The sequence below is a fragment of the Oncorhynchus clarkii genome, chromosome 29, assembly GCF_045791955.1.
Source record: "Oncorhynchus clarkii lewisi isolate Uvic-CL-2024 chromosome 29, UVic_Ocla_1.0, whole genome shotgun sequence".
In the NCBI taxonomy this organism is placed as follows: Eukaryota; Metazoa; Chordata; class Actinopteri; order Salmoniformes; family Salmonidae; genus Oncorhynchus; species Oncorhynchus clarkii.
Window position 1 is genome coordinate 13,994,673 of NC_092175.1, and position 25,607 is coordinate 14,020,279.

The following is a 25,607-nucleotide window of genomic DNA, read 5'->3' on the forward strand; positions in this document are numbered from 1 at the left end:
CAGTGACCGCTTCAATTATGTTGACCCTGGAGTTTGCACAAAGACATTTATTTTTCTTTTTTTTCTGTGTATTTTTGGGTGCAAGGCTATTGAGTGGAGTTTCTGAATCAACTGAATTTCCAGATTCCTCAATTTCTTCTCCTGACGAGTCAGGTGGCGGTTTCTCTCTGGTTTATGAGTGGTCAGCTAGTAACTGCATTCTCCTCCCTTTGCTCTTTCGCACGTTATTTTCTTCCACCAAGTTTCAGATCAAATTAGCAGTCTACTGAGCGTTGTTCTCTGTTGTGTTTCCGATAAACCGAGTTTTGTTACATTTAAGTAAGTTTGAGAGGGATAAAAGTTAAGGTTACTCTGAGCAAGACAAATGATTGTCTGCACTCGACGCCATCTTCTTCTCCCCCCAAGAAAATTAAATAAATGTTTTACTCCATGAGGTAATCCAACAATGTGTACACCGTCATCTTGTCTATCTTCAAAACCGGTGTTGCTCTTCTCTCAATTTTCTAAATTCAATCGAACCCCATGCAATTAGACACAGACGTTTGGAAGCCATTGGTTGTATTCCAAGTCAGGAATTGAGGAAGTATCGACAAGTTAAGGTTGGTCGAAAATTATCTGTGCTATGCTAAACAGTACCTATCTAATAATGCCTATTCACCATCTTAAACAGAGTAACGGTCTGACTAGGCAATATTTTTTATAGCTAGTTAGGCCTTTGGACCAGGAAAACACAGACAAATCAACATGCCATTTTCAGCGTGAAATGTCAGTTGACCTATCCAGTCATTTGTTTCTTTACCTTTGAATGCACTGAATGTAGAACTGGCATTATGGACGCATGCGGGTGTGGATGGATTGTTTAGCCAACATCCTTGGCTTGATGCAACAATAATGGAGAATAGTGGGCCTGTAAGTGGATGTCAACTTGCTAACTGACTTCAATAAATGTCTCCACAACCATGAGCGTGTCTATGTCTATATCAAAGGAATGCAAAGCATCGTGACTGTGACCGCACGCTAACGATTTGAAAGCATGGCAGAGTGGCGGCAAGTTTATGAGAATGTAACCAACAACTGGTATGTGTACTCACCTTTTCCGTCTGATCGCCGAAAGGACGCCTTCCTCAATTTTGCTTTCTAGTAATTGGATGTATGTTTCTCGACAAATTTAAGTGTTTTGCGTTTCCAACCAGAGGCTGAGCCAGAAATGGAGCACATGTTTGTCTCGGACATCACATCAGACAGTTTACACCAGGCCTGGATTGCGGATTAAGAAATGTTTGATAGACTTGTGATCAAAATTAGGGACTCCACAAAGTTTGAGCATCCCTTGAATGAAATGTCCTCGGTGATGAGCGAACCAAAGATTTAAATTGAACAGGACTCACCGGAGGCACCGAGTGTAAAATCGAGCTGTACAGTGTTACATTGGAATGGAGCTCCAAACCAATTACCGCTGTTGCTCAAACAGATATTTTAATAGAGGATCTATTGTGCCAAAGCACAATGTGGTCTATATCTCACACAACTTTGAACTGTCTGGTTTCTCTGTAAACGGGCGTCTACAAGAAACAATAGGCTACTGTTCTTTGTTTGACTGGGTTTTCTGATAATGCATTTTGTTTTGACTGGTTTTATTTTTTCAAGAGGTATGCCTTCAGGGAAATGCCTTAATTGCCACTGATCATTCTTTGATGTGCTAATAATCCTAGGCCTGCTGAGCATACTTCAGACTTTAAGGGGCATAACCATTGGTTTTTCATGTTTCTTTTTCCCCATTTGATATTATTTTCAGGAATATGGAGACACCATCTTGCATTTGATCTGTGGTGCTTCTTATACTTGAAATGCAGATCAAATTCCATGTGTTTTGATGCCCATTGTAGATTCATTTTCATTGCCTATACATTTTACTGATTAAACTGGTTAAAGAGTTAAAGACACAAACATATTAGCTTTTTGCAGCATGTTCGACAAAAGTTTAATGTATTGGTATTCATGCATCGAAATGTACTCATTAAATTGACTCCCCTTGATAGCCTGTAATAGGGATGTATGATATGCACCACTGTTGATATGTAGATTGTGGGTTGCAGCACATGTTTCAAACCTACTCTGGCTGGGGTGATTATGGTGGGCCTTTGTACGTTTTCAGGAACTGTGTTTTCTCACTGGAATTTCATGTCTTTCTGGAGTTATAATTTTAGCAAAGTCTTTGAGTACATTTGTGTGCTTTTCTGATTTCTCACTGTGCATATTGACATACCATAGGCCATAGGACTATTGCATCAAATAAACTGACCTCAGTAGAATCGATTCCTGATCAAAAGCCAAACTCAAACAGATCAATCTAACTTTTGTTGTTTTTGTGCTTGCTTTTTTAACCCTGAACCCATCGCTGTGCCAGGCCTGGGCGCTCCAAGGGGCATCCGCTTCTCTGAGGTGACCGAGTCCTCGGCCATAGTCCACTGGACCATGCCTCGTGCCAGAGTGGACAGCTATCGCATCGTCTATGTGCCCCTCCAAGGAGGTGAGTGAACAGGCTTCAATAGTGACAGTGAAGTCTACCCATTCTAATAAGGATATTGGACTGCATTTATATAGTACTTTTGGCCTCAGAAGAGCTTAATGTTGGATGGGTTAGGAGGAATTGTCTCTCTGGTTTTCTCTCTAATTGGACAAAGCACTCCCTCTGGTGGACCATAGGCTTCTTCACACAATCACAGTAGTCTCTCCAACTGCTACCAAGAGAGAGAAAGGAAACTATTTACTTGAAGTGGATTTAACAGTACAATTTAACAAAAATGAAATCTGTTTATGAAAATTGATTGACTCTTGAGTAGAAGAATGTAATGTGACAAAAATGCTATATTTTCTCTCATCAACAGGTAGCCCAATGACAGTGCTTGCAGATGGGACTGAGACCCAGGCCTTGCTGCCTGACATGTTGCCAGGGGTGACCTACCAGGTGACCATATTCTCCATGAAGGGCCTGGAGGAGAGTGACCCAGGGACAGACACCATCACCACATGTGTGTGACTTCTGTTGAGTCTACATTTATATCAATCTGAATGGACCTTTTACTAAATACATGAAATGACATATACATTTACATTGAAGCCACAGTGCTATGATGAGAATAGACGGAAATGTCTGGGTCATACATAGACATTATGAGCCTTTCATAATTCATTAGCTTTCATACATTCTTACTCAGTAGCAGATATTGTACTTCTCTACTTGTACCAACCAGCCAATTATTCCATGAAAAAAGTATCACATCATTGTATAGGGGCAGTCGTAGTGCTATTGCGGTAAACCATATTACCGACACACAGGCAGTCATGAGTCATGACTGCAGTAAAATTCCACGTAACCATTGAGTCACGATAATCTCCTTTATGCACTCTGGACATGCTTTTGTAGTGAGTATCCAATTTGCTAACGACCATCAGGTCCATATCACCTGGCACTCAGGGCTCTATTGTCCCTCTAACCACTCTGACGTCAATGCAAATGCATTTGAAAATGATATCAAACACATATCATCAACACAGTAGGCCTACAGTGCTTTTAAAACTCACATCGCCGTGATGATCAATTTAAATGAAGAAGTTCAACAGCAGGTTGAAACGGTGTAAAACATGGTTGTTGTGGATGTTGTTCCAAAGCCTAACACAATGTAATTGACAGCGCTTTCTAAGGTAACGATTCATTCAAAAACACACACATATGCATATTATAGCTTATGCACATACATAGGCTTATGAGCCCTAAAAAAAATACTGTATTAAAATGATGATTGTGCCGTTATACAATACACAGTCTACTGCATATTATGTATGGCAGAAAAATATAAAACAAAACTGATTTAAGATGTCTTTGGTACATAATTGGTCTAGCCTATACTCCAGAATCAAACAAATTTGAGTAATTGCCTGTGAGTGCGAACTGTGTTATTATGCATACTGGATGGACTGGTTACCTTGTGCTACGCTCCAAATGTGTATCCATGAGTCTGGGAGAGAACGTATAGCCAGCCCTAGGCGATGCGGTTGGTTCATTGATTGCGCAGGGTGATTTACAGTTAGCCTACAATTAGTGCATTTGTATTTGATAATGAATAGCCTAGTAATAGGGCATTTAAAAATATATATTTTCATTATTCATTAAGTGACACATTACCGTTAGCTATAGGCCTACAGAATAGCTCACCTTCATGCGTTTCCATCTCCTTCTCTCTTTCCTGTATTACTTTCTGGAGCACGCAGCTTGGCTGTCAACAGTTTTGTGAAATATGTTTCGTTGCGAAAACATCTTACTATCGATGTTCCCGAACAGATTTAATTTGGTTTCCCAAATTAAGCACTGGGTGGCAGCAGGATTTATAAACATACTGTATCTTGTCAGCTAAATGAACTTGCCTACAGCCTATGTCATGGAGTACAGACCGATACTGTAACATAGGCCTATAGTAAGCCAAGTCATATTATTTTCTTCTGAAATACATTTTCACAATCACAATGTTTCTTTAGAGCTGACTAAAAATAAATAATGGATTTATTGTGATGATGTAGCCCACATTCAATTGATTTATTATATATTTTTTAAATGTAGATGTTCCAAAGGCACTCATCAGCGGCTTGTATGGGTGGAGGCCTGTAGATGCTTAACATATTTATGTTAATTGACGGTAAATTAGCGTGAGACCGGCAGTCGCTTGCATGGCAAGAAGCTGCTGACTAAATTTCATGACCGCCACAGCCCCAGGCAGTCGCAAGTCACAGTATTGTCAGTACACTTTTGTTTGCTGAAGCTGTTGTGGCTGCTGGCCCGTGTCTGTAACAAGCCTGTGTGTTTTCCTCCTTCGTAGCTCTGGACAGACCTCAGGGTCTTTCTGCTGTCAACGTCACTGACACGACCGCCCTGCTGCTATGGCAACCCACTCGGGCCACTGTCGATGGCTACGTCATCACCTACAGTGCAGATTCAGGTGTGTGTTTCGCAAGAGTCCCAAGGCACAGATTGCCAGGAGCTGACCTGTATTTGTGTTCATGATCTATCTATCAAAGATATCCCTCATCATTAGCCAAATAGACACAGCACAACAGGAGTGTTGGTAGTGGTAACCAGGTGGTAACACTGTTCTCTGTCCTCTGCTGTCTGCAGGGTCCCCAGTGATGGAGCATGTTTCTGGGAACACAGTGGAGTTTGAGATGGGCTCTCTGGTCCCTGCCACCCATTACACAGTTGGGGTATACGCCATGAGGGAGGCACTGAAGAGTGGCACCACCACCACCGGATTCACCACAGGTAATGCTCCAATTAGATGCTTTATACAGGAGCATTGGGTCTGATTTTCAACTCTGTGTGTAGTATTTTATTGTTCACACACTTGACTCTGTGCAGTATTGTATTGTCCATAAATTCAATAATAAAGTAATAATAAAATCCACTCAAAAATTATTATTTTGCATTTTGCAACACGATGATGTGGCTGGTGACATTTTGCCTCTTGAAAGCCCAATATCTTGAAAACTTGACTGCTCACATGCAAAACATTTTGCTGCTGTATCAACAGTGGACTAATGAAAAACATACCAAAAGATAGTTTTGAGTGGATGTTCCCTTTTACATGTGTTACGTATCACGTCCTTCCTCCTCGTTTTTTTGTCTGTAGATGTGGATTCTCCTCGCGACCTGGCAGCCAGTAACGTCCAGACAGACAGTGCCACTCTCACTTGGAAGCCTCCGCGGGCCGACATCACCGGATACGTCCTCACCTTCACCTCATCTGACAGCACAGTCCGGGTACGTAGGTCTTTATATGAATCAGCACACTCTGGCTTCAATTCAATCAATCGCCCGTGGCTATTTTACAGGTACATTTTCCAAAGTGCTTTACATGATGAATAAAGATTGATTTGATTTGAACTGAATACAGGAAGTGGTCCTGAGCCCTACAGCCACATCATACAGCATGACTCAGCTGAGTGGCACTACCGACTACAACGTCAGGCTACAGGCCATCGCTGGAGCCCAGCGGAGCCGCCACGTCACCACCGTCTTCACCACCAGTAAGTAGACTGCTACACACCATTTTCTTCTCCTCACAGCTTTGCACTGCATAGGAAATAGGATTTAATTTGACAACTGCCCAGTGTACTGTTTTTGACAAGTGTGTGTATGTGTACGCGTGCCTGCCTGCACGTGCGTGTGTAGTCGGAGTGTTGTACAGATACCCTAAGGACTGCTCACAGGCTCTGCTGAATGGAGACACCACCTCTGGCATCTACACCATCTACCTGGGAGGAGAAGAGAGCCAGCCCATCCAGGTTTACTGTGACATGACCACCGACGGAGGTGGATGGATGGTGAGGAACACACACACACACACACACACACACACACACACACACACACACACACACACACACACACACACACACACACACACACACACACACACACACACACACACACACACACACACACACACACACACACACACACACACACACACACACACACACACACACACACACACACACAGGTCTAAACACCAGGTTTGATTGGATTTACCTTTACATGTTTGTGAAAGCCAAAGACACCAGGGCTTGTATGACAGGTCCTGTGAACTCTCTTTGCAGGTGTTCCTGAGGCGCCAGAGTGGAAAGCTGGAGTTCTTCAGGAACTGGAAGAATTACACTGGTGGCTTTGGGGACATTAATGCTGAATTCTGGTTTGGTGGGTCCACATCTCTCCACCCCTCCTTGTGTTTCTCTTTTTACTCAGCGTTTGTGGCCCATGCGGGAATCAAACCACAGTCCTGGTGTTGCATCGCCATGCTCCAACCAATTGAGCCATCAAATCAAATGTTATTGGTCGCATACACAAATTTAGCAGATGTGGGTAGAGTGAAATGTTTGTGTTCCTAGCTCTAGCAGAACAAGTATTTGATACACTGCCGATTTTGCAGGTTTTCCTACTTACAAAGCATGTAGAGGTCTGTCATTTTAATCATAGGTACACTTCAACTGTGAGAGACGGAATCTAAAACAAAATCCAGAAAATCACATTGTATGATTTTTAAGTAATTAATTTGCATTTTATTGCATTACATAAGTATTTGATCACCTACCAACCAGTAAGAATTCCGGCTCTCACAGACTGGTTAGTTTTTCTTTAAGAAGCCCTCCTGTTCTCCACTCATTACCTGTATTAACTGCACTTGTTACCTGCATAAAAGACACCTGTCCACACATTCAATCAAACAGACTCCAACCTCTCCACAATGGCCAAGACCAGAGAGCTGTGTAAGGACATCAGGGATAAAATTGTAGACCTGCACAAGGCTGGGATGGGCTATATGACAATTGTCAATCAGCTTGGTGAGAAGGCAACAAATGTTGGCACAATTATTAGAAAATGGAAGAAGTTCAAGATGACGGTCAATCACCCTCGGTCTGGGGCTCCATGCAAGATCTCTCCTTGTGGGTCATCAATGATCATGAGGAAGGTGAGGGATCAGCCCAGAACTACACGGCAGGACCTGGTCAATAACCTGAAGAGAGCTGGGACCACAGTCTCAAAGAAAACCATTAGTAACACACTACGCCGTCATGGATTAAAATCCTGCAGCGCACGCAAGGTCCCCCTGCTCAAGCCAGCGCATGTCCAGGCCCATCTGAGGTTTGCCAATGACCATCTTGATGATCCAGAGGAGGAATGGGAGAAGGTCATGTGGTCTGATGAGACAAAAATAGAGCTTTTTGGTCTAAACTCCACTCGCCGTGTTTGGAGGAAGAAGAAGAATGAGTACAACCCCAAGAACACCATCCCAACCGTGAAGCATGGAGGTGGAAACATCATTCTTTGGGGATGCTTTTCTGTAAAGGGGACAGGACGACTGCACCGTATTGAGGGAAGAATGGATGGGGCCATGTATCGTGAGATCTTGGCCAACAACCTCCTTCCCTCAGTAAGAGCATTGAAGATGGGTCGTGGCTGGGTCTTCCAGCATGACAACGACCCGAAACACACAGCCAGGGCAACTAAGGAGTGGCTCCGTTAGAAGCATCTCAAGGTCCTGGAGTGGCCTAGCCAGTCTCCAGACCTGAACCCAATAGAAAATCCTTGGAGGGAGCTGAAAGTCCGTATTGCCCAGTGACAGCCCCGAAACCTGAAGGATCAGGAGAAGGTCTGTATGGAGGAGTGGGCCAAAATCCCTGCTGCAGTGTGTGCAAACCTGGTCAAGAACTACAGGAAATGTATGATCTCTGTAATTGCAAAGAAAGGTTTCTGTACCAAATATTAAGTACTTATGTCATGCAATAAAATGCTAATTAATTACTTAAAAATCATACAATGTGATTTTCTGGATTTTTGTTTTAGATTCAATCTCTCACAGTTGAAGTGTACGTATGATTTAAAAAAATTGCAGACCTCTACATGCTTTGTAAGTAGGAAAACCTGCAAAATCGGCAGTGTATCAAATACTTGTTCTCCCCACCGTATAAGAATTCACAACAATACACACAGATATAAAAGTAAAATAATGGAATTAAGAAACATATAAATATTAGGACAAGCAATGTCATAGTCTGGAGTATAAATATATTAAAGTGACTAGCGTTCCATTATTAAATTGACCAGTGATTCCATGTCTCTGAACATAGGGCAGCAGGCTCTAAGGTGCCGGGTTGAGTAACAGGGTGTAGCCAGATAGTGACAGTGACTAAGTTCAGGGCAGGGTACTGGGTGGAGGCTGGCTAGTGAAGGCTATTTAACAGTCGGATGGCCTTGAGATAGATACTGTTATTCAGTCTCTCTGTCCCAGCTTTGATGGACCTGTACTGACCTCGCCTTCTGGATGATAGCGGGGTGAACAAGCCGTGGCTCGGGTGGTTGATGTCCTTCATGATCTTTTTTGCCTCCCTGTGGCATAGGGTGCTGTAGGTGTCCTGGAGGGCAGGCAGTGTGCCCCCGGTGATGCGTTGGGCAGACCTCACCACCCTCTGGAGAGCCCTGCGGTTGCAGGCAATGCAGTTGCCGTACCAGGCGGTGATACAGCCCGACAGGATGATCTCAATGGTGCATTTGTAAAAGTTTGTGAGGGTCTTAGGGGACCAGCCAATTTCTTCAGCCTCCTAAGTTTAAAGAGGCTCTGTTGTGACTTCTTCACCACACTGTCTGCATCTGTGGATCATTTCAGATCGTCAATGATGTGTACAACAAGGAACTTGAAGCTTTTCACCTTCTCCACTGTGGACCCATCAATGTGGATGGGGTTGTGCTCCCTCTGCTGTTTCCTGAAGTCCACGATCAGCTCCTTTGTTTTGTTGTCGTTATTTTTCTAGCACCACTCCGCCAGGGCCCTCACCTCCTCCCTGTAGGCTGCCTTGTCATTGTTGGTAATCAGGCCTATTACTGTTGTGTCTTGATGATTGAGTTGGAGGCATGCGTGGCCATGAAGTCATGGGTGAACAGAGAGTACAGGAAGGGGCTGAGCACGCACCCTTGTGGGGCCCCTGTGATGAGGATCAGCGTAGTGGAGATGTTGTTTCCTACCTTCACTACCTGGGGGCGGCCAGTCAAGAAGTCCAGGACCCAGTTGCACAGGGTGGAGTTCAGACCTAGGGCCCCAACCCAGGAACCACGGAATGGTACTGTGATGTCATTTCCTGTTGTTGCAGGTCTGGCTAACCTCCACAAGATGACAACAGCAGGCCAGTACGAGCTGCGTGTGGACCTGAGGGACAACGGGGAGTCGGCCTATGCTCAGTATGACAAATTCACAATCGCAGAACCCCGTAGCCGCTACAAGATCCACATAGGAGGGTACAGCGGCACAGCAGGTAAGGACAATGATGATAATAGCTTTATTTACTAGTGTTCCTGAATAGAACATCAAATATAATCTGGATTTTGTTCAACTCCATTTAAATACCCCAATGCACTTTACAGTAAACTGTATAACTCTGATTGACCTATTCACATTTGTTCACACCAGTCACTGTGTACCACTTATTTCCTAGGTGACTCTATGACTTATCACCAGGGCCGACCCTTCTCCACGTATGACAATGACAATGACATCGCTGTCACCAACTGTGCACTGTCCTATAAGGGTGCCTTCTGGTACAAGAACTGCCATCGTGTCAACCTTATGGGGAGATATGGTGACGATAGTCACAGCAAGGTACGGAAGCCATCTTTCTGCTTAACAAAATCAACGTGTGTGTGCGTGTGTGCGGGAGTATTATATTCTGGTCAGAGTGTGAAACAAGATTATTGCAGGCTTGTAGTTATACTGCGGTGTGTAAAAAAAAAGTATAATCTTTTCAGGGTATCAACTGGTTCCATTGGAAGGGACACGAGCATTCAATACAGTTCGCCGAAATGAAGATTAGACCAGTCAACTTCAGAAACTTTGAAAGTCGAAGGAAAAGATCATAGACTTTATACTGCCCTCCGCCCCCCTAGCTCTCTCCAAGCCTCCCCCCACCCTCCCAGGAGCATCACCCCTTGACCCTCTTTTGACCCTCAATCTTCAGTTCACCAAGTCACACATCAAGCAAGGACAATCATGTTACTGGATGTGTTTTTATCCAACTAGCTGTCAATATTGGGATGGATACGTTATACCAGAAACGTCACAATCTGACTTTTGTGTGTTTGATTTATTTTATTGTTTGTGTTCATTGGAAAATTTACAAGCAAAACATGGCTCCTTATAGGTCCAAAGATATTTGAATATACCAATTAGCAATAAGGCAGATTTGATTATGAAATGTGAAACAATGAAAGGGGATTTCAGTTACTCTTTTTGCGGAAAGGGTAAAAAGAGTCCTATTCCAATTTTGACACTCGCTCTTACATTCTAATCTCCCACACTTTCACGTTCTTTCTCTGGCAGTTGATTGAAAAACCGTCTGAGCATTCAGAACCCATCGTACATTACTGTGGACAGCACAGTTGAACTAGCAAAATTTCAGAGAAACGTGACAATAATAATGTGGCTTGATGCCACATCCCTCAGTCTTCCCAAGGAGGGAGAAAATAAAGCTATATGGGTTAACAAAGTTCCCCTCTATTCATACAGTAAATCCTTCAACAGACTTGAGGGAAAGACCGACTAAATTAGGCATAATTTGTTTCATGTTGAGTGATTGATATTTAGAATGACATTTTCTATTATTTCCAACCGATTTGAATAATGTCCACATATTCAACAAAGTGTGACAACTGTTCTTGAGAAGATCATGGTAGGGGTTTCAACCAGGGATATAATTGAATACCAGTTTAAATTATGCTTTGATTTTGTTTTCAACTGAATGAAAAACAGATGTCTATGTGTAACCCTCTCGATACAATAAAAGATACTTTGTTAAAAGCTGTCAGCCCTTTTTTTGGCTGCCCATAATACATTTACCAGTACCCTTTATATACAGTACCAGTTTTCCATTAACAGCAGGTGGCAGTGTTAAGTCTTCATGTGTCATACCTTCATCATAAGAAAAGTACTAATCAGTGTGCAACGTCACACAGATTGAGAGTATATTAACTAATAGGTCTACAATTGAAATAACAAATCCATTCAACAAACAATAGCACACATTAACTAACTTTGCTTCTTCTGTAAAAGTGGCTCTTTAATGTTGTCTTTTTGTAATGTAGGGTAAACAATAAATACAAAAATAAGCAGGAAATCAAAAGGATTAATTGTTTAGGAGAATAAATCAATTAAAAATATTTTTGGGGACTGAAAAAAAAATCAAAGAACCACAGAAGATATCCATGCTAAGGATTTATCACTGTCATCTCATGTTTAGGTTTAATTGATTTGCGCCAAAGAAAACAAGTGATAAACAACAATACAGATAAAAACAACTAAATAAAAAACGGTGTGCAGGTGTGGATGGAATCCCAAGGGCTTATAAAAAACCACACCACACAAAAAACAATACAATACATAAGTACAAATATATAAAAGGTTTGTTAAAACAGAGAACAAAACCCACTAATCTTAAATGTACAAATTAACCAATCAGCAATCACCCCAAAAATGTTAAACGTGTGTGTGCATGTGTGCATGCGTGGATGTGAGTGTGGTTTGGTTCATCAAGGCTTGAAGTTATCCAGGCTGTATCAAATCCGGCTGTGAATGGGAGTTCCATAGGGCGGCGCACAATTGGCCCAGCATCATCCGGGTTTGGCCAGGGTAGGCCGTCATTGTAAATAAACATTTGTTCTTAACTGACTTGCCGAGTTAAATAAAGGTTAAATAATAAAATTTAAAAAAATACAAAAGTTATTGAGGGATGATGAGGTTTTGCAATTTGAAGATAAGAATTCCAGAGTATGGTACCTCTGTATCTGATAGAGAATTGACTATGTGAGGTGCAGCAGTGGGGAGGGTGAAGGTTATCACAGTGTCTTGTGTTATATAGATGCATTTCAGAATGAACCTGGAATAATCCATGGAAGGGTTTAGGTAGACTGCCTGGGAGGTATGAATATTTATAGATGAAAATGAATAATTGGCATACAATGATGTCATAACTAGACAAGATATTGAGTTTCTCAAACAAAGGTGCAGATGGAACCAGGTAATTAGAGGAGGTGGTTAGTCTTGCGTATGATGAGTAATTTGTGTATGTAGAAGGCATATGTACTGGCCCAGACAATATTAAATTAGATATTGGTAAATTAAGCTATAGTAAAGAGTTAGGAAGCAAGCGTGATGAACCAAACCACTATTCTTTCTGATGATACCAACAGACCGGCAGATCAAACAAGGAATTTGACAAAAAATAAAATAAAAATTGAACAAATCCACTATACTTTTTTTTGTGGACAGGTCAGTTCTCATACAGCGTGAGTCATAACTTCTGTACCACACCATGTCCAACTTGCTGATTAGGCCTCAACCAGCTCCATGGTCTTTCTTCTGCTACTGCTTGATCCTTGTCATTGTGTTTGCATTGTAATCTGGGTGAAGCTGGGCCCTGACCTGATTCCTGTCATCCCAATCTAGGTCATGAGAAATGTGAGTCCACTCAGACCAGCCAGCTAGATAGATAGAAAGATATAATCCTGCATCAAAGATCCGCCATCATATTTTACAGTCAGTATGAGGTACTTTTCTGCATTGGCTTTGCGTGGCTATAAACCTCTATTTTCATGTAATCTGACCATAGCACCGCCAGTGTGAGTTAGATAAACGGCATTGGCACTTGGATTGGAAGTTCATGATGCCATTGACCTTAACAATGGCCCCAGAACCAGTGGAAGCAAAATAGCCCCAAGCACAACAGTGGTGGGTTTTGCGTCGAAAATATGCAGAAATGAACCCCATACATACTGGATCTTTGATGTTGTGACGCTATTTTGCTTGTTAAGGTCAACGGCATCAATAACTTTATCCAGTACTAGGCCATTTTAGCCGAAAACTTTGTTGCCTCTGCCAGGCGCCAGAAACTTGGCCACAAGAGGATCTCCCAGCAATACAATAACCCCAAGCAAACATCAAAATCCACAAAGAAATGGTTAATTGACCACTAAATCAACATCTCAGTCTCCGGACTTGAACCTCATTGGAAATCTGTGGTTTGACTTGAAGAGGGCAGTCCAGAAACGCAGACGAAGGATAACAGCTAGGCTACCTGCCACACTGTACTAACAACATGGTATTTGCTGTATGTAATTGCAGTCTTTAAATTTGATAATAATGTCTATTATATTGTACACATGATAATTATACTAAAAATGGCTACTCAAATGACACCCTATTCCCCATATAGTGCACTACTTATGATAGGGCTCTGGTCAAACACAGTGAACTATATGAGAAATGGGGTGTAATTTCAGATTTACCCTCTATTCCCTGAAACAAAGCGCATTTGTTTAGCAACGTCTCACCTCCAAAAGGTTATCCTTAGGTCATTCACAGAGGCAGGCATCGCTCTGAAAGGCCCTAGGCCCCTCAGGACACTATAAAACACAATATATACAACGGATGTGATATAAAATTAGACAAATTATTCTAGGAACCGTCGTGGCGCCGCTGCGTATTGTGCCTGTCAATGTTAACTCAGAGTTATGTCCTTATTTGCTCAAAGAGTCTATTACACAAGCTGTTCCTACGGATGTAATGTAATTCATGACCTAAGCAACTTAACAGTGGTGCTTTTTCAGAAAGCCCAGTTTCAACGTCTGGTAGTTTGTTCTGCTTTCACATGTCACATGAGTCAAATAATAATGGTTGTACATGTGTGTATATTTTCCATTCTTCATCAAAAGCAAATTAGTGATCACATTATCATTGGTGGTAAACTACTCTGTATGCAGTTCCTGCACAGCAAATACTTCAATTGTTTAAGCATATGTTGCAGAACAGTGATTCAAATCTATTTTCAGAATATTGACCAAAAAAAACATTGACTCCATCAGTGACGTAGTTGACAAGCCACTGACAGAGTTGACAACAGATACTTAAAACGGACATATTTTTACCTCTAAATATAAGAGTTCAATACAAACATTTGTAAAATATGGAAAATGATTCATTTGATAATCCCCAATAAAACCATAACCATTCTACCAGATCAATTCAGCACTCTGATGTTCGACAAAATCTGACAGAGTTGATGTTTTACGGAGTTGACAAAAAAAAAAATTCTTCTTCATTCAAGTGGTATATAATAGTTTCTTTCCTCAGTTGCTTTATGACTCTAAAACCTAAATTAATGTAACATAGAATAGGAATTTTGGTCCAACTATCTTAATGTATAAGGCAGATGGTGTTGACAGTTTATGGTTATGACCATGGTGATTCCAATATCGTTTGTTTAAATCTATCAAAGTAGAGAACTCTGTTGTGCTACATATACTGAGGACATGAATATAAGGGGTCCTTATGGTATAACTGACCCTGCTCAGTCCTGATTCATTTAGGATTTAAGACAAATCTGACAGAGTTGACCAAATCTCCAGATACATATTTTAGGAATCACAGTTTTGAGAGAAATATGCTTTAAAGTCACAGAGGGCTATTACAAGAAACTACATTAGAACATTTTTCAGTTAATATCCATTCTTTTTGGAGAGCTTGGAATGGGGATCCTTCGCTCCGGACAAAGGCATTTCCAGGCATAGAGCCGACATGGAAATGAATAATATTGAAAATATTTTGAAAATTCCAAAAGAACATCTTTTCCTTTATAAAATTCCCCTAAATGTAAATTTTAAGCTCAAATAATGCAACAAAATAAATTGTTTTCATCTATAAAAGCTCGTGCCTTGCCGGAGGTTGTGCAATGCCAGTATGTAAGCCTATTTCGCTTTCATCGTTTATCCTATTGAATCAAATGGGCAATGAAGAAGTAGTTCCACATTTCCACATTGTACTAGTCCACATTGTGCAAAGGTTAGCTTATGTCTGCAGGGAACCTGTTTACATTGGCCATCCCATGTGTCCTCAGTGGAACTCATTGGATTGTCATTAATCACGTTTTCCAAGGAAATCTTTTCCCAACAGTTTGTTGTATGTCTGTGTTATATTTGAATTGGCTGTGCTCTCACAGTCCAGAGTCCCTGACACTGTGGCCCAACACATCTGACACAGGGCTGTCACTGTACTTCCACACTTTCCACACTACTGTAAGACATTTTTTTATAGAAAAAAATCTAAATAAGACAGGGAATACTCCATTTCATCCTTCATAAAGGCTTAAAAATGTGTGTTTGTAAAAACAAAATATTTCATTTAGAACACTGTCGTGCCCCTTCAAGAAAGTGTTAGACAGGCTAGGTTGGAATTGAAGCCAAAGCTAAATCTCCCAATCTTAACAACTCCATCCATCATGTATGAAATGATATATAACATAGATGACAGGTTTGAGCATGAAGACAGCCTGAGCCTGGGGATCCAGTTGGAAATGATTGCATTCAAGGAACTCACTATTTGCCATCTAGGAACACTATTTGGCTTCTTGGAACTCACTTGTTCAATTCACATGTCTCTGCCAAGAATCATCAGCCCATCCTTTTTGTTGATGGATGGAGCCCATGTTCAACCCAAAGACATCCTGGTCCAACCAGAAACAAACACCAGATGAAAGGGGGGAGTATTTGGAGATAAAGAGGTCTCTAGGAGCTTTATAGTCAAGGTTATCTGTGATGGTTTGAGTGTTTTACAAGGGCAGAGTGCAGTAATAATGCAATCAATAGGCTGGCATAGGTGAAAGATGATCTGACAACATGCTAGGATATTACATTTTACATTACAAATACACACTCTCATTAGTGTTTCATGATCAGTATCTATCTTTCATCAAGGCTTTTCCATTCCCATACTTAAGAATCGATAACAGAGAACATGAGACAATTTGTCCACGATACACAAAGGGCCATGAGGAATATTTTACAGGACTATTTTGTAGGGGCAGCAGGTAGCCTAGTGGTTAGAGAGTCAGTAACTGAAGGGTTGCTAGATCGAATCCCCGAGCTGACTAGGTAAAAATCTATTGTTCTGCCCCTGAACAAGGCACTTAACCCACTGTTCCTATGCAGTCATTGTAAATAAGAATTTGTTCTTAACTGACTTGCCTAGTTTTAAAAATTGCAAACGTATTACCCCTGATCACCTCTGCTGACATATTGGAGATTTAAAATTGATATTTATAACGAATGTGTGCTCGTAATTATGGGTACGAAAATAAGAGTAGACCTTGCATGATCAGTGTGGCTGAGAGTATCAGTGACCACACACACACACAAACGTGGAGGTTATTGCCTATCAAAAGGGTGAATGATCCCCTCTAATAAACCAAAGGGGTGTCATACGAGATAAACAACGCTGCTCATTAAGTTAATTGTTCAGGATCAAATGTATGGATTTCTGTTGCTATTGTTCATTTTTGTGGAGCGGAGCAATTGTGCCCAGGCACTATAGGGCTAGATGTATATATATGTAAATATATATAGAGGGAGAGAGAGAGAGATAGAGAGAGAGTGTGTTTTTCAGACTCTCGCTGCATGCTGGTTGAATTACTATTCATCCTTTTGTTCTGGTTGAATTGGTATACTTATTCCTTTTGTTAGGTTGTACAACAGCACTAGTGAAATTAATATTCCTGCTTGTACTACAGGATGTATGATAATAAAATACCTTAATTTTACATCCAATATTCTATGGTGATTGAAAAAATCACCAAAAATCATCAAAAATGTGCTGAAAAAGGAGCACATAAAGTCAAACATTTTGCAAAGGAAATTGTAATGGAGTTGCTGTACATGAAGAAACCAGTCCATTGAGGGTTACACACAGCAGGGCCATAACCTAAATGCCATTATACCCTAAAGTACCCTGACTCAACTCATTGACTCTATAAAAGCATTTTCCAATATTTAATCTAAGGTGATGACATAGCTGACCTAGTACATTATATAAAGTGCTGTACTTGAATTGTATATGTTGGATTGTGGCCTAAGAAGATTACAACTGTATTAGAAGAGCATGGCATACTGATGAGAATCTAGACCATGGGAGGGTCATACATACAGTACATTCGGAAAGTATTCAGACCCCTTAACTTTTTACACATTTTGTTACGTTACAGTCTTATTCTAAAATGGATTCAAGAGTTTTTTCCCCTCATCAATCTACACACAGTATCCCATAACGACAAAGAACAAACAGAAATAATTGATTTACATAAGTATTCAGACCAATTACTCAGTACTTTGTTGAAGCACCTTTGGCAGCGTTTATAGCCTCGAGTCTTCTTGGGCATGATGTTACAAGCTTGGCACACCTGTATTGGGGAGTTTCTCTCATTCTTCGCTACAGATTCGCAGATCTGTAGCTCTGTCAGGTTTGACGAGGAGTGTCGCTGCACAGCTATTTTCAGGTCTCTCCAGAGATATTCAATCGGGTTCAAGTCCTCTGGCTGGGCCACTCAAGGACATTCAGAGACTTGTCCCAAAGCCACACCTGCATTGTCATGGCTGGGTGCTTAGGGTTGTTGTCCTGTTGGAGGGTGAACCTTTGCCCCAGTCTGGAGCAGGTTTTCATCAAGTATCTCTCTGTACTTTCCTCCGTTCATCTTTCCCTCAATCCTGACTAGTCTCCCAGTCCCTGCCACTGAAAAACATATCCACAACATGATGCTGCCACCACCACGTAGGGATGGTGGCAGGTTTCCTCCAGACGTGACACTTGGCATTCAGGCCAAAGAGTTCAGTCTTGGTTTCATCAGATCAGAGAATCTTGTTTCTCATGGTCTGAGAGTTCTTTAGGTGCCTTTTGGCAAACTCCAAGTAGGCTGTCAAATCAAATCAAATGATATTGGTCACATACACGTGTTTAGCAGATGTTACTGCGGGTGTAGCGAAATGCTTGTGCTTCTAGCTCCGACAGTGGGGTAATATCTAACAAGTAATATCTAACAATTACACAATATATACCCAATATACACAAATCTAGTAAAGGAATAGATTTAAGAAAATACAAATATATGGACGAGCAATGTCAGAGCGACATAGAATAAGATGCAGTAGAAAAGTATATGTAGACATTATTAAAGTGACTAGTATTCCATGCATTAAAGCGGCCAGTGACTTCAAGTCTATATAAATAGTCAGCAGCCTCTATGTGCTAGTGATGGCTATTTAACAGTCTGATGGCCTTGAGATAGAAGCTGTTTTTCAGTCTCTCGGTCCCTGCTTTGATCCACCTGTACTGACCTCGCCTTCTGGATGACAGTGAGGTGAACATGCTATTGCTCGGGTGGTTGTTGTCCTTGATGATCTTTTTGGCCTTCCTGTGACATGTGTCCTGGAGGGCAGGTAGTCCCCCGGAGGCCCAGTCCCCCGGAGACCCATCTGCTAGCTTTCTGAATCGCCTAGCTACACACTGGACTCTATGGTCACTCGGCTACACATGCCTCTCCCTAATGTCAATATGCCTTGTCTATTGTTGTTTTGGTTAGTGATTACGGTTTTATTTCACTGTAGAGCCTCCAGCCCTGCTCAATATGCCTTTTGTTCCACCCCCCACACATGCGGTGACCTCACCTGTCTTAAATGGTGCCTCTAGAGACAAAACCTCTCTCATCGTCACTCAATGCCTAGGTTTATCTCCTACCATACCCTTGTCTGTACACTATGCCTTCAATCTATTCTTCCGCGCCCGGAAATCTGCTCCTTTGACTCTGTTCCGAACGCATTAGACGACCAGTTCTTATAGCCTTTAGCTGTACCCTTATCCTGCTCCTCCTCTGTTCCTCTAGTGATGTAGAGGTTAACCCAGGCCCTGTAGCCCCCAGCACCACTCCAATTCCCCAGGCACTCATTTATTGACTTCTGTAACCGAAAAATCATTGGTTTCACACATGTTAACATTAGAAGCCTCCTCCCTAAGATTGTTTTATTCACTGCTTTAGCACATTCCGCCACCCCGGATGTCCTAGCCGTGTCTGAATCCTGGCTTCGGAAGGCCACCAAAAATCCTGAAATTTCCATCCCTAACTATAACATTTTCCGACAAGATAGAACTGCCAAAAGGGGTGGAGTTGCAATCTACTATCAATCTACTACTATTCTATCATACTATGTTCTGTGCCCAAACAATTTGAGCTTCTACTTTAAAAAATACACCTTTCCAGAAAAAAGTCTCTCAACATTGCCGCTTTTATAGACCCCGTTCAGCCCCCAGCTGTGGTCTGGACACTATATGTGAATTGATTGCCCACTATCTATCTTCAGAGTTCGTACTGTTAGGTGACCTAAATTGGTACATGGGATCTTAGGGATCCCTTCACCCCCATTCCCGCTCGAATCCCAGTAACGGGATTGACTTCACAACATCCATTGAAATTGCAGTGTGCCAAATTCAAAAACAAAAATATTCCAATAAAAATTCACAAAACATACATTTGTAATACAGCAAAATAAAGCTTAACTTCTTGTTAATCCAGACCCAGTGTCAGATTTCAAAAAGGATCTATGGCGAAAGCAGACCATGCGATTATCTGAGGACAGCACCCCGCAAACAAACACATGAAAATCATATTTCAACCAGCCAGGTGCGACACAAAAGTCAGAAATAACAATATAATTTATAGCTTACCTTTGAAGATCTTCTTCTGTTGGTACTCCAAAATGTACCGGAAACATCATAAATGGTCCTTTTATTCGATAAATCCCTTCTTTATATCCCCAAAATTTCAATTTACACTGGTTCCAACTTGCCCAACATGACTACAACGTATCTAATAAGTTACCTGTAAACTTGGTCCAAACATTTCAAACAACATTCCTAATCCAACGTTAGGTATCCTAAAATGTAAATAATTGCTCAAATTTAAGACGGGATGTACTGTGGTCAATACCGGACGAAAACAAAGTGAAGCGCGTTCCAGGTCGCACGCACCAAAAGACTTGAGTCCATCTGAGTGACACATGGAAAGAACAGGACTACTTCTTAATTTCTCAAATGAAAAACATCAACCAATTTCTAAAGACTGTTGATATATAGTGGAAGCCATAGGAACTGCAAGCAGATTCCTATTAAAAAGGGCTTACCATAGAAAACTAATGGAAAACACATTGACCTCAAAAAAAATGTTCCCTGGATGGATTGTGCTCGGGGGTTCACCTGCCAAATCAGTTCTGCTATACTCACAGACATTATTGTTTTAGAAACTTCAGAGTGTTTTCTATCCAATTTACTAATAATATGCATATTCTAGCTTCTGGGCCTGAGTAGCAGGCAGTTTACTTTGGGTACGCTTTTCATCCGGACGTGAAAATACTGCCCCCTAGCTGAAAGAGGTTTTTAACACTCCAGCCGTCCTACAATCTAAGCTAAATGCCCTCAATCTCACACAAATTATCAAGGAACCTACCAGGTACAACCCAAAATCTGTAACCATGGCCACCCTCTTAGATATCATCCTGAACAATAAGCCATCTAAATACACCTCTGCTCTCTTCAACCAGGATCTCAGTGATCGCTGCCTCACTGCGTGCGTAATGGGTCCGCGGTCAAACACCCACCCCTCATTACTGTCAAACACTCCCTAAAACACTTCAGCGAGCAGGCCTTTCTAATCGATCTAGCCAGGGTATCCTTGAAGGATATTGACCTCATCCCGTCAGTAGAAGATGCCTGGTGGCTCTTTAAAAGTGCTTTCCTCACCATCTTAAATAAGAATGCCCCATTCAAAACATTTAGAACTAAGAACAGATATAGCTCTTGGTTCATCCCAGACTTGACTGCCCTAGACCAGCACAAAAACATCCTATGGCGTTCTTTATTAGCATCGAAACCAATATACTCAGTCAGTTAAGAAAGCTAAGGCTAGCTTTTTCAAACAGAAATTTGCATCGTGTAGCACTAAGCTGCCCACTGCGCTGGAGGATAGGAAACACTGTCACCACCGATAAATCTACGATAATCGATAATTTCATTAAGCATTTTTCTACGGCTGGCCATGCTTTCCACCTGGCTACCCCTACCCCGGCCAACATCTCAGCACCCCCCGCAGCAACTTGCCCAAGTCCCCATCTCCTCCCCGCTTCTGCTTCACCCAAATCCAGACAACTGATGTTCTGAAAGAGCTGCAAAATCTGGATTAGACAATCAGGGCTAGATAATATGAACCCTCTCTTTCTAAAATGATCTGCAAAAATTGTTGCAACCCCTATTACTAGCTTATTCAATCTCTCTTTCGTATCATCTGAGATCCCCAAAGATTGGAAAGCTGCTGGAGTCATCCCCCTCTTCAAAGGGGGAGACACTCTAGACCCAAACTCTTATAGACATACAACCATCCTGTCCTGCCTTTCTAAAATCTTCAAACGCCAAGTTTAGAAACAGATCACCGACCATTTTGAATCCCACCGTACCTTCTCCACTATGCAATCTGGTTTCAAAGCTGGTCATGGGTGCACCTCAGCCACACTCAAGGTCCTAAATGATATCATAACTGACATTGATAAAATACAGTACTGTGCAGCTGTCTTCATCGGCCTGGCTAAGGCTTTCGACTCTGTCAATCACCACATTCTTATCGGCAGACGCAATGGCCTTGGCTTCTCAAATTACTGCCTCGCCTGGTTCACCAACTACTCATCAGATAGAGTTCAGATAGATTTCAGGTGCCACAGGGTTCAATTCTCGGGCCGACTCTTTTCTCTGTAAACATCAATGATGTCGCTCTTGGTGCTGGTGATTATCTGATCCACCTCTACGCAGACAACACCATTCTGTATCTGGCCCTTCTTTGGACACTGTGCTAACTAACCTCCAAATGAGCTTCAATACCTTACAACACTCCTTCCGTGGCCTCCAACTGCTCTTAAATGTAAGTAAAACTAAGTGCATGCTCCTCAACCGATTGCTGACCGCACCCTCATGCCCGACTTGCATCAATACTCTGGACGGTTCTGACTTAGTACATGTGGACAACTACAAATACCTAGGGGTCTGGTTAGACTGTAAACTCTCCTTCCAGACTTACATGAAACATCTCCAATCCAAAATTAAATCTAGAATTGGCTTCCTATTTCTCAACAAAGCCTCCTTTACTCATGTCGCCAAACATACCATCGTAAAATTGACTATCCTACCGATCCTTGACTTCGACGATGCCATTTACAAAATAGCCTCGAACACTCTACTCAGCAAACTGGATGTAGTCTATCACAGTGCCATCCGTTTTGTCACCAATGCCCCATATACTACACACCACTGCGACCTGTATGCTCTCGTTGGCTGGCCCTCACTACATTTTCGTCGCCAAACCCCTGGCTCCAGGCCATCTATAAGTCTATGCTAAGTAAAGCACCACCTTATTTTAGATCACTGGTCACGATAGCAACACCCACCCGTAGCACGCACTCCAACAGGTATATTTCACTGGTCATCCCCAAAGCCAATTCTTCCTTTGGCCGCCTTTCCTTACAGTTCTCTGCTGCCAATGACTGGAACGAAATGCAAAAATCCCTGAAGCTGGAGTTTAAAATCTCCCTCTCTAACTTTAAGCATCAGCTGTCAGAGCAGCTTACCGATCACTGTACCTGTACACAGCCAATTTGTAAATAGCACACCCAACTACCTCATCCCAATATTGTTACTTATCCTATTGTCTTTTGCACCCCAGTATCTCTACTTGCACTTCATCATCTGCACTTCTATCACTGCAGTGTTAATGCTAAATTGTAATTATTTAATCTCTATGGCCTATTTGTTGCCTTATCTCCCTACTCTTCTACATTTGCACACAATGTACATACAGTGGGGAGAACAAGTATTTGATACACTGCTGATTTTGTAGGTTTTCCTACTTACAAAGCATGTAGAGGTCAGGCATTTGTATCATAGGTAAACTTCAACTGTGAGAGACGGAATCTAAAACAAAAATCAAGAACATCACATTGTATGATTTTTAAGTAATTCATTTGCATTTTATTGCATGACATAAGTATTTGATTCATCAGAAAAGCAGAACATAATAGTTGGTACAGAAACCTTTGTTTGCAATTACAGAGATCATACGTTTCCTGTAGTTCTTGACCAGGTTTGCACACACTGCAGCAGGGATTTTGGCCCACTCCTCCATACAGACCTTCTCCAGATCCTTCAGGTTTCGGGGCTGTCGTGGGGCAATATGGACTTTCAGCTCCCTCCAAAGATTTTCAATTGGGTTCAGGTCTGGAGACTGGCTAGACCACTCCAGGACCTTGAGATGCATCTTACGGAGCCCTGGCTGTGTGTTTCGGGTCGTTGTCATGCTGGAAGACCCAGCCACAACCCATCTTCAATGCTCTTCCTGGGGGAAGGAGGTTGTTGGCCAAGATCTCGCGATACATGGCCCCATCCATCCTCCCCTCAATACGGTGCAGTCGTCCTGTCCCCTTTGCAGAAAAGCATCCCCAAAGAATGATGTTTCCACCTCCATGCTTCACGGTTGGGATGGTGTTCTTGGGGTTGTACTCATCCTTCTTCTTCCTCCAAACACGGCGAGTGGAGTTTAGACCAAAAAGCTCTATTTTTGTCTCATCAGAGCACATGACCTTCTCCTATTCCTCCTCTGGATCATCCAGATGGTCATTGGCAAACTTAAGACGGGCCTGGACATGCGCTGGCTTGAGCAAGGGGACCTTGCGTGCGCTGCAGGATTTTAATCCATGACGGCGTAGTGTGTTACTAATGGTTTTCTTTGAGACTGTGGTCCCAGCTCTCTTCAGGTCATTGACCAGGTCCTGCCGTGTAGTTCTGGGCTGATCCCTAACCTTCCTCATGATCATTGATGCTCCACGAGGTGAAATCTTGCATGGAGCCCCAGACCGAGGGTGATTGACCGTCATCTTGAACTTCTTCCATTTTCTTATAATTGTGCCAACATTTGTTGCCTTCTCACCAAGCTGCTTGCCTATTGTCCTGTAGCCCATCCCAGCCTTGTGCAGGTCTACAATTTTATCCCTGATGTACTTACACAGCTCTCTGGTCTTGGCCATTGTGGAGAGGTTGGAGTCTGTTTGATTGAGTGTGTGGACAGGTGTCTTTTATACAGGTAACGAGTTCAAACAGGTGCAGTTAATACAGGTAATGAGTGGAGAACAGGAGGGCTTCTTAAAGAAAAACTAACAGGTCTGTGAGAGCCGGAATTCTTACTGGTTGGTAGGTGATCAAATACTTATGTCATGCAATAACATGCAAATGAATTACTTACAAATCATACAATGTGATTTTCTGGATTTTTGTTTTAGATTCCGTCTCTCACAGTTGAAGTGTACCTATGATAAAAATGACGGACCTCTACATGCTTTGTAAGTAGGAAAACCTACAAAATTGGCAGTGTATCAAATACTTGTTCTCCCCACTGTACATTTTATATTGTGTTATTGACTGTATGTTTTTTTATGTGTAACTCTGTGTTGTTGTTTTTGTCGCACTGCTTTGCTTTATCTTGGCCAGGTCGCAGTTGTAAATGAGAACTTGTTCTCAACTGGCCTACCTGGTTAAATAAAGGTGAAATAAAAATGTTTAAAAAATCATCTGTAAAAGTTTGTGAGGGTTTTGGGTGACAAGCCAATTTCTCCAGCCTCCTGAGGTTGAAGAGGTGCTGTTGCGCCTTCTTCACCACACTGTCTGTGTGGATGTACCATTTCAGTTAGTCGGTTAGGTACTCCCTCTGCTGTTTCCTGAAATCCATCTCCTTTGTTTTGTTGACATTGAGTGAGAGGTTATTTTCCCGGAACCACACTCCCAGATCCCTCACCTCTTCCCTGTAGGCTGTCTCATCATTGTTGGTAATCAAGCCTACTACTGCAAACTTGATGATTGAGTTGGAGGTCACGCAGTCATGGGTGAACAGGGAGTACAGGAGAGGACTGAGCATGCACTCTTGTAGGACCCCAGTGTTGAGGATCAGCAAAGTGGAGGTGTTGTTTCCTACCTTCATCACCTGAGGGCGGCCCGTCAGGTTGCACAGGGCGTGTTTTACGGGATTCTTCCGTTGAAGGAGAGGTGGACCAATACGCAGCGTGGTTGAAGTTCATGTTTTTTTAATAAGAAAAAACTATACATGAACAA

General features: G+C 42.1%; 1 protein-coding gene across 2 annotated transcripts in view; it reads left to right on the forward strand.

Annotated features, from left to right (window-relative positions):
- LOC139388126 (tenascin-like) overlaps positions 1-11,396 on the forward strand; it is a 64,120-nt gene extending 52,724 nt beyond the window's left edge. For both annotated transcript variants that reach the window (XM_071134701.1, XM_071134699.1), the window contains exons 12-22: positions 2,408-2,530; positions 2,889-3,032; positions 4,875-4,994; positions 5,171-5,314; positions 5,682-5,812; positions 5,946-6,078; positions 6,224-6,375; positions 6,652-6,748; positions 9,697-9,858; positions 10,039-10,202; positions 10,349-11,396. In XM_071134701.1, coding sequence (XP_070990802.1) covers positions 2,408-2,530; positions 2,889-3,032; positions 4,875-4,994; positions 5,171-5,314; positions 5,682-5,812; positions 5,946-6,078; positions 6,224-6,375; positions 6,652-6,748; positions 9,697-9,858; positions 10,039-10,202; positions 10,349-10,459 — 1,481 coding nt within the window. In that variant the 3' untranslated portion in view covers positions 10,460-11,396. The remainder of the gene's footprint in view (positions 1-2,407; positions 2,531-2,888; positions 3,033-4,874; positions 4,995-5,170; positions 5,315-5,681; positions 5,813-5,945; positions 6,079-6,223; positions 6,376-6,651; positions 6,749-9,696; positions 9,859-10,038; positions 10,203-10,348) is intronic.
- Positions 11,397-25,607: the final 14,211 nt, after the last annotated feature.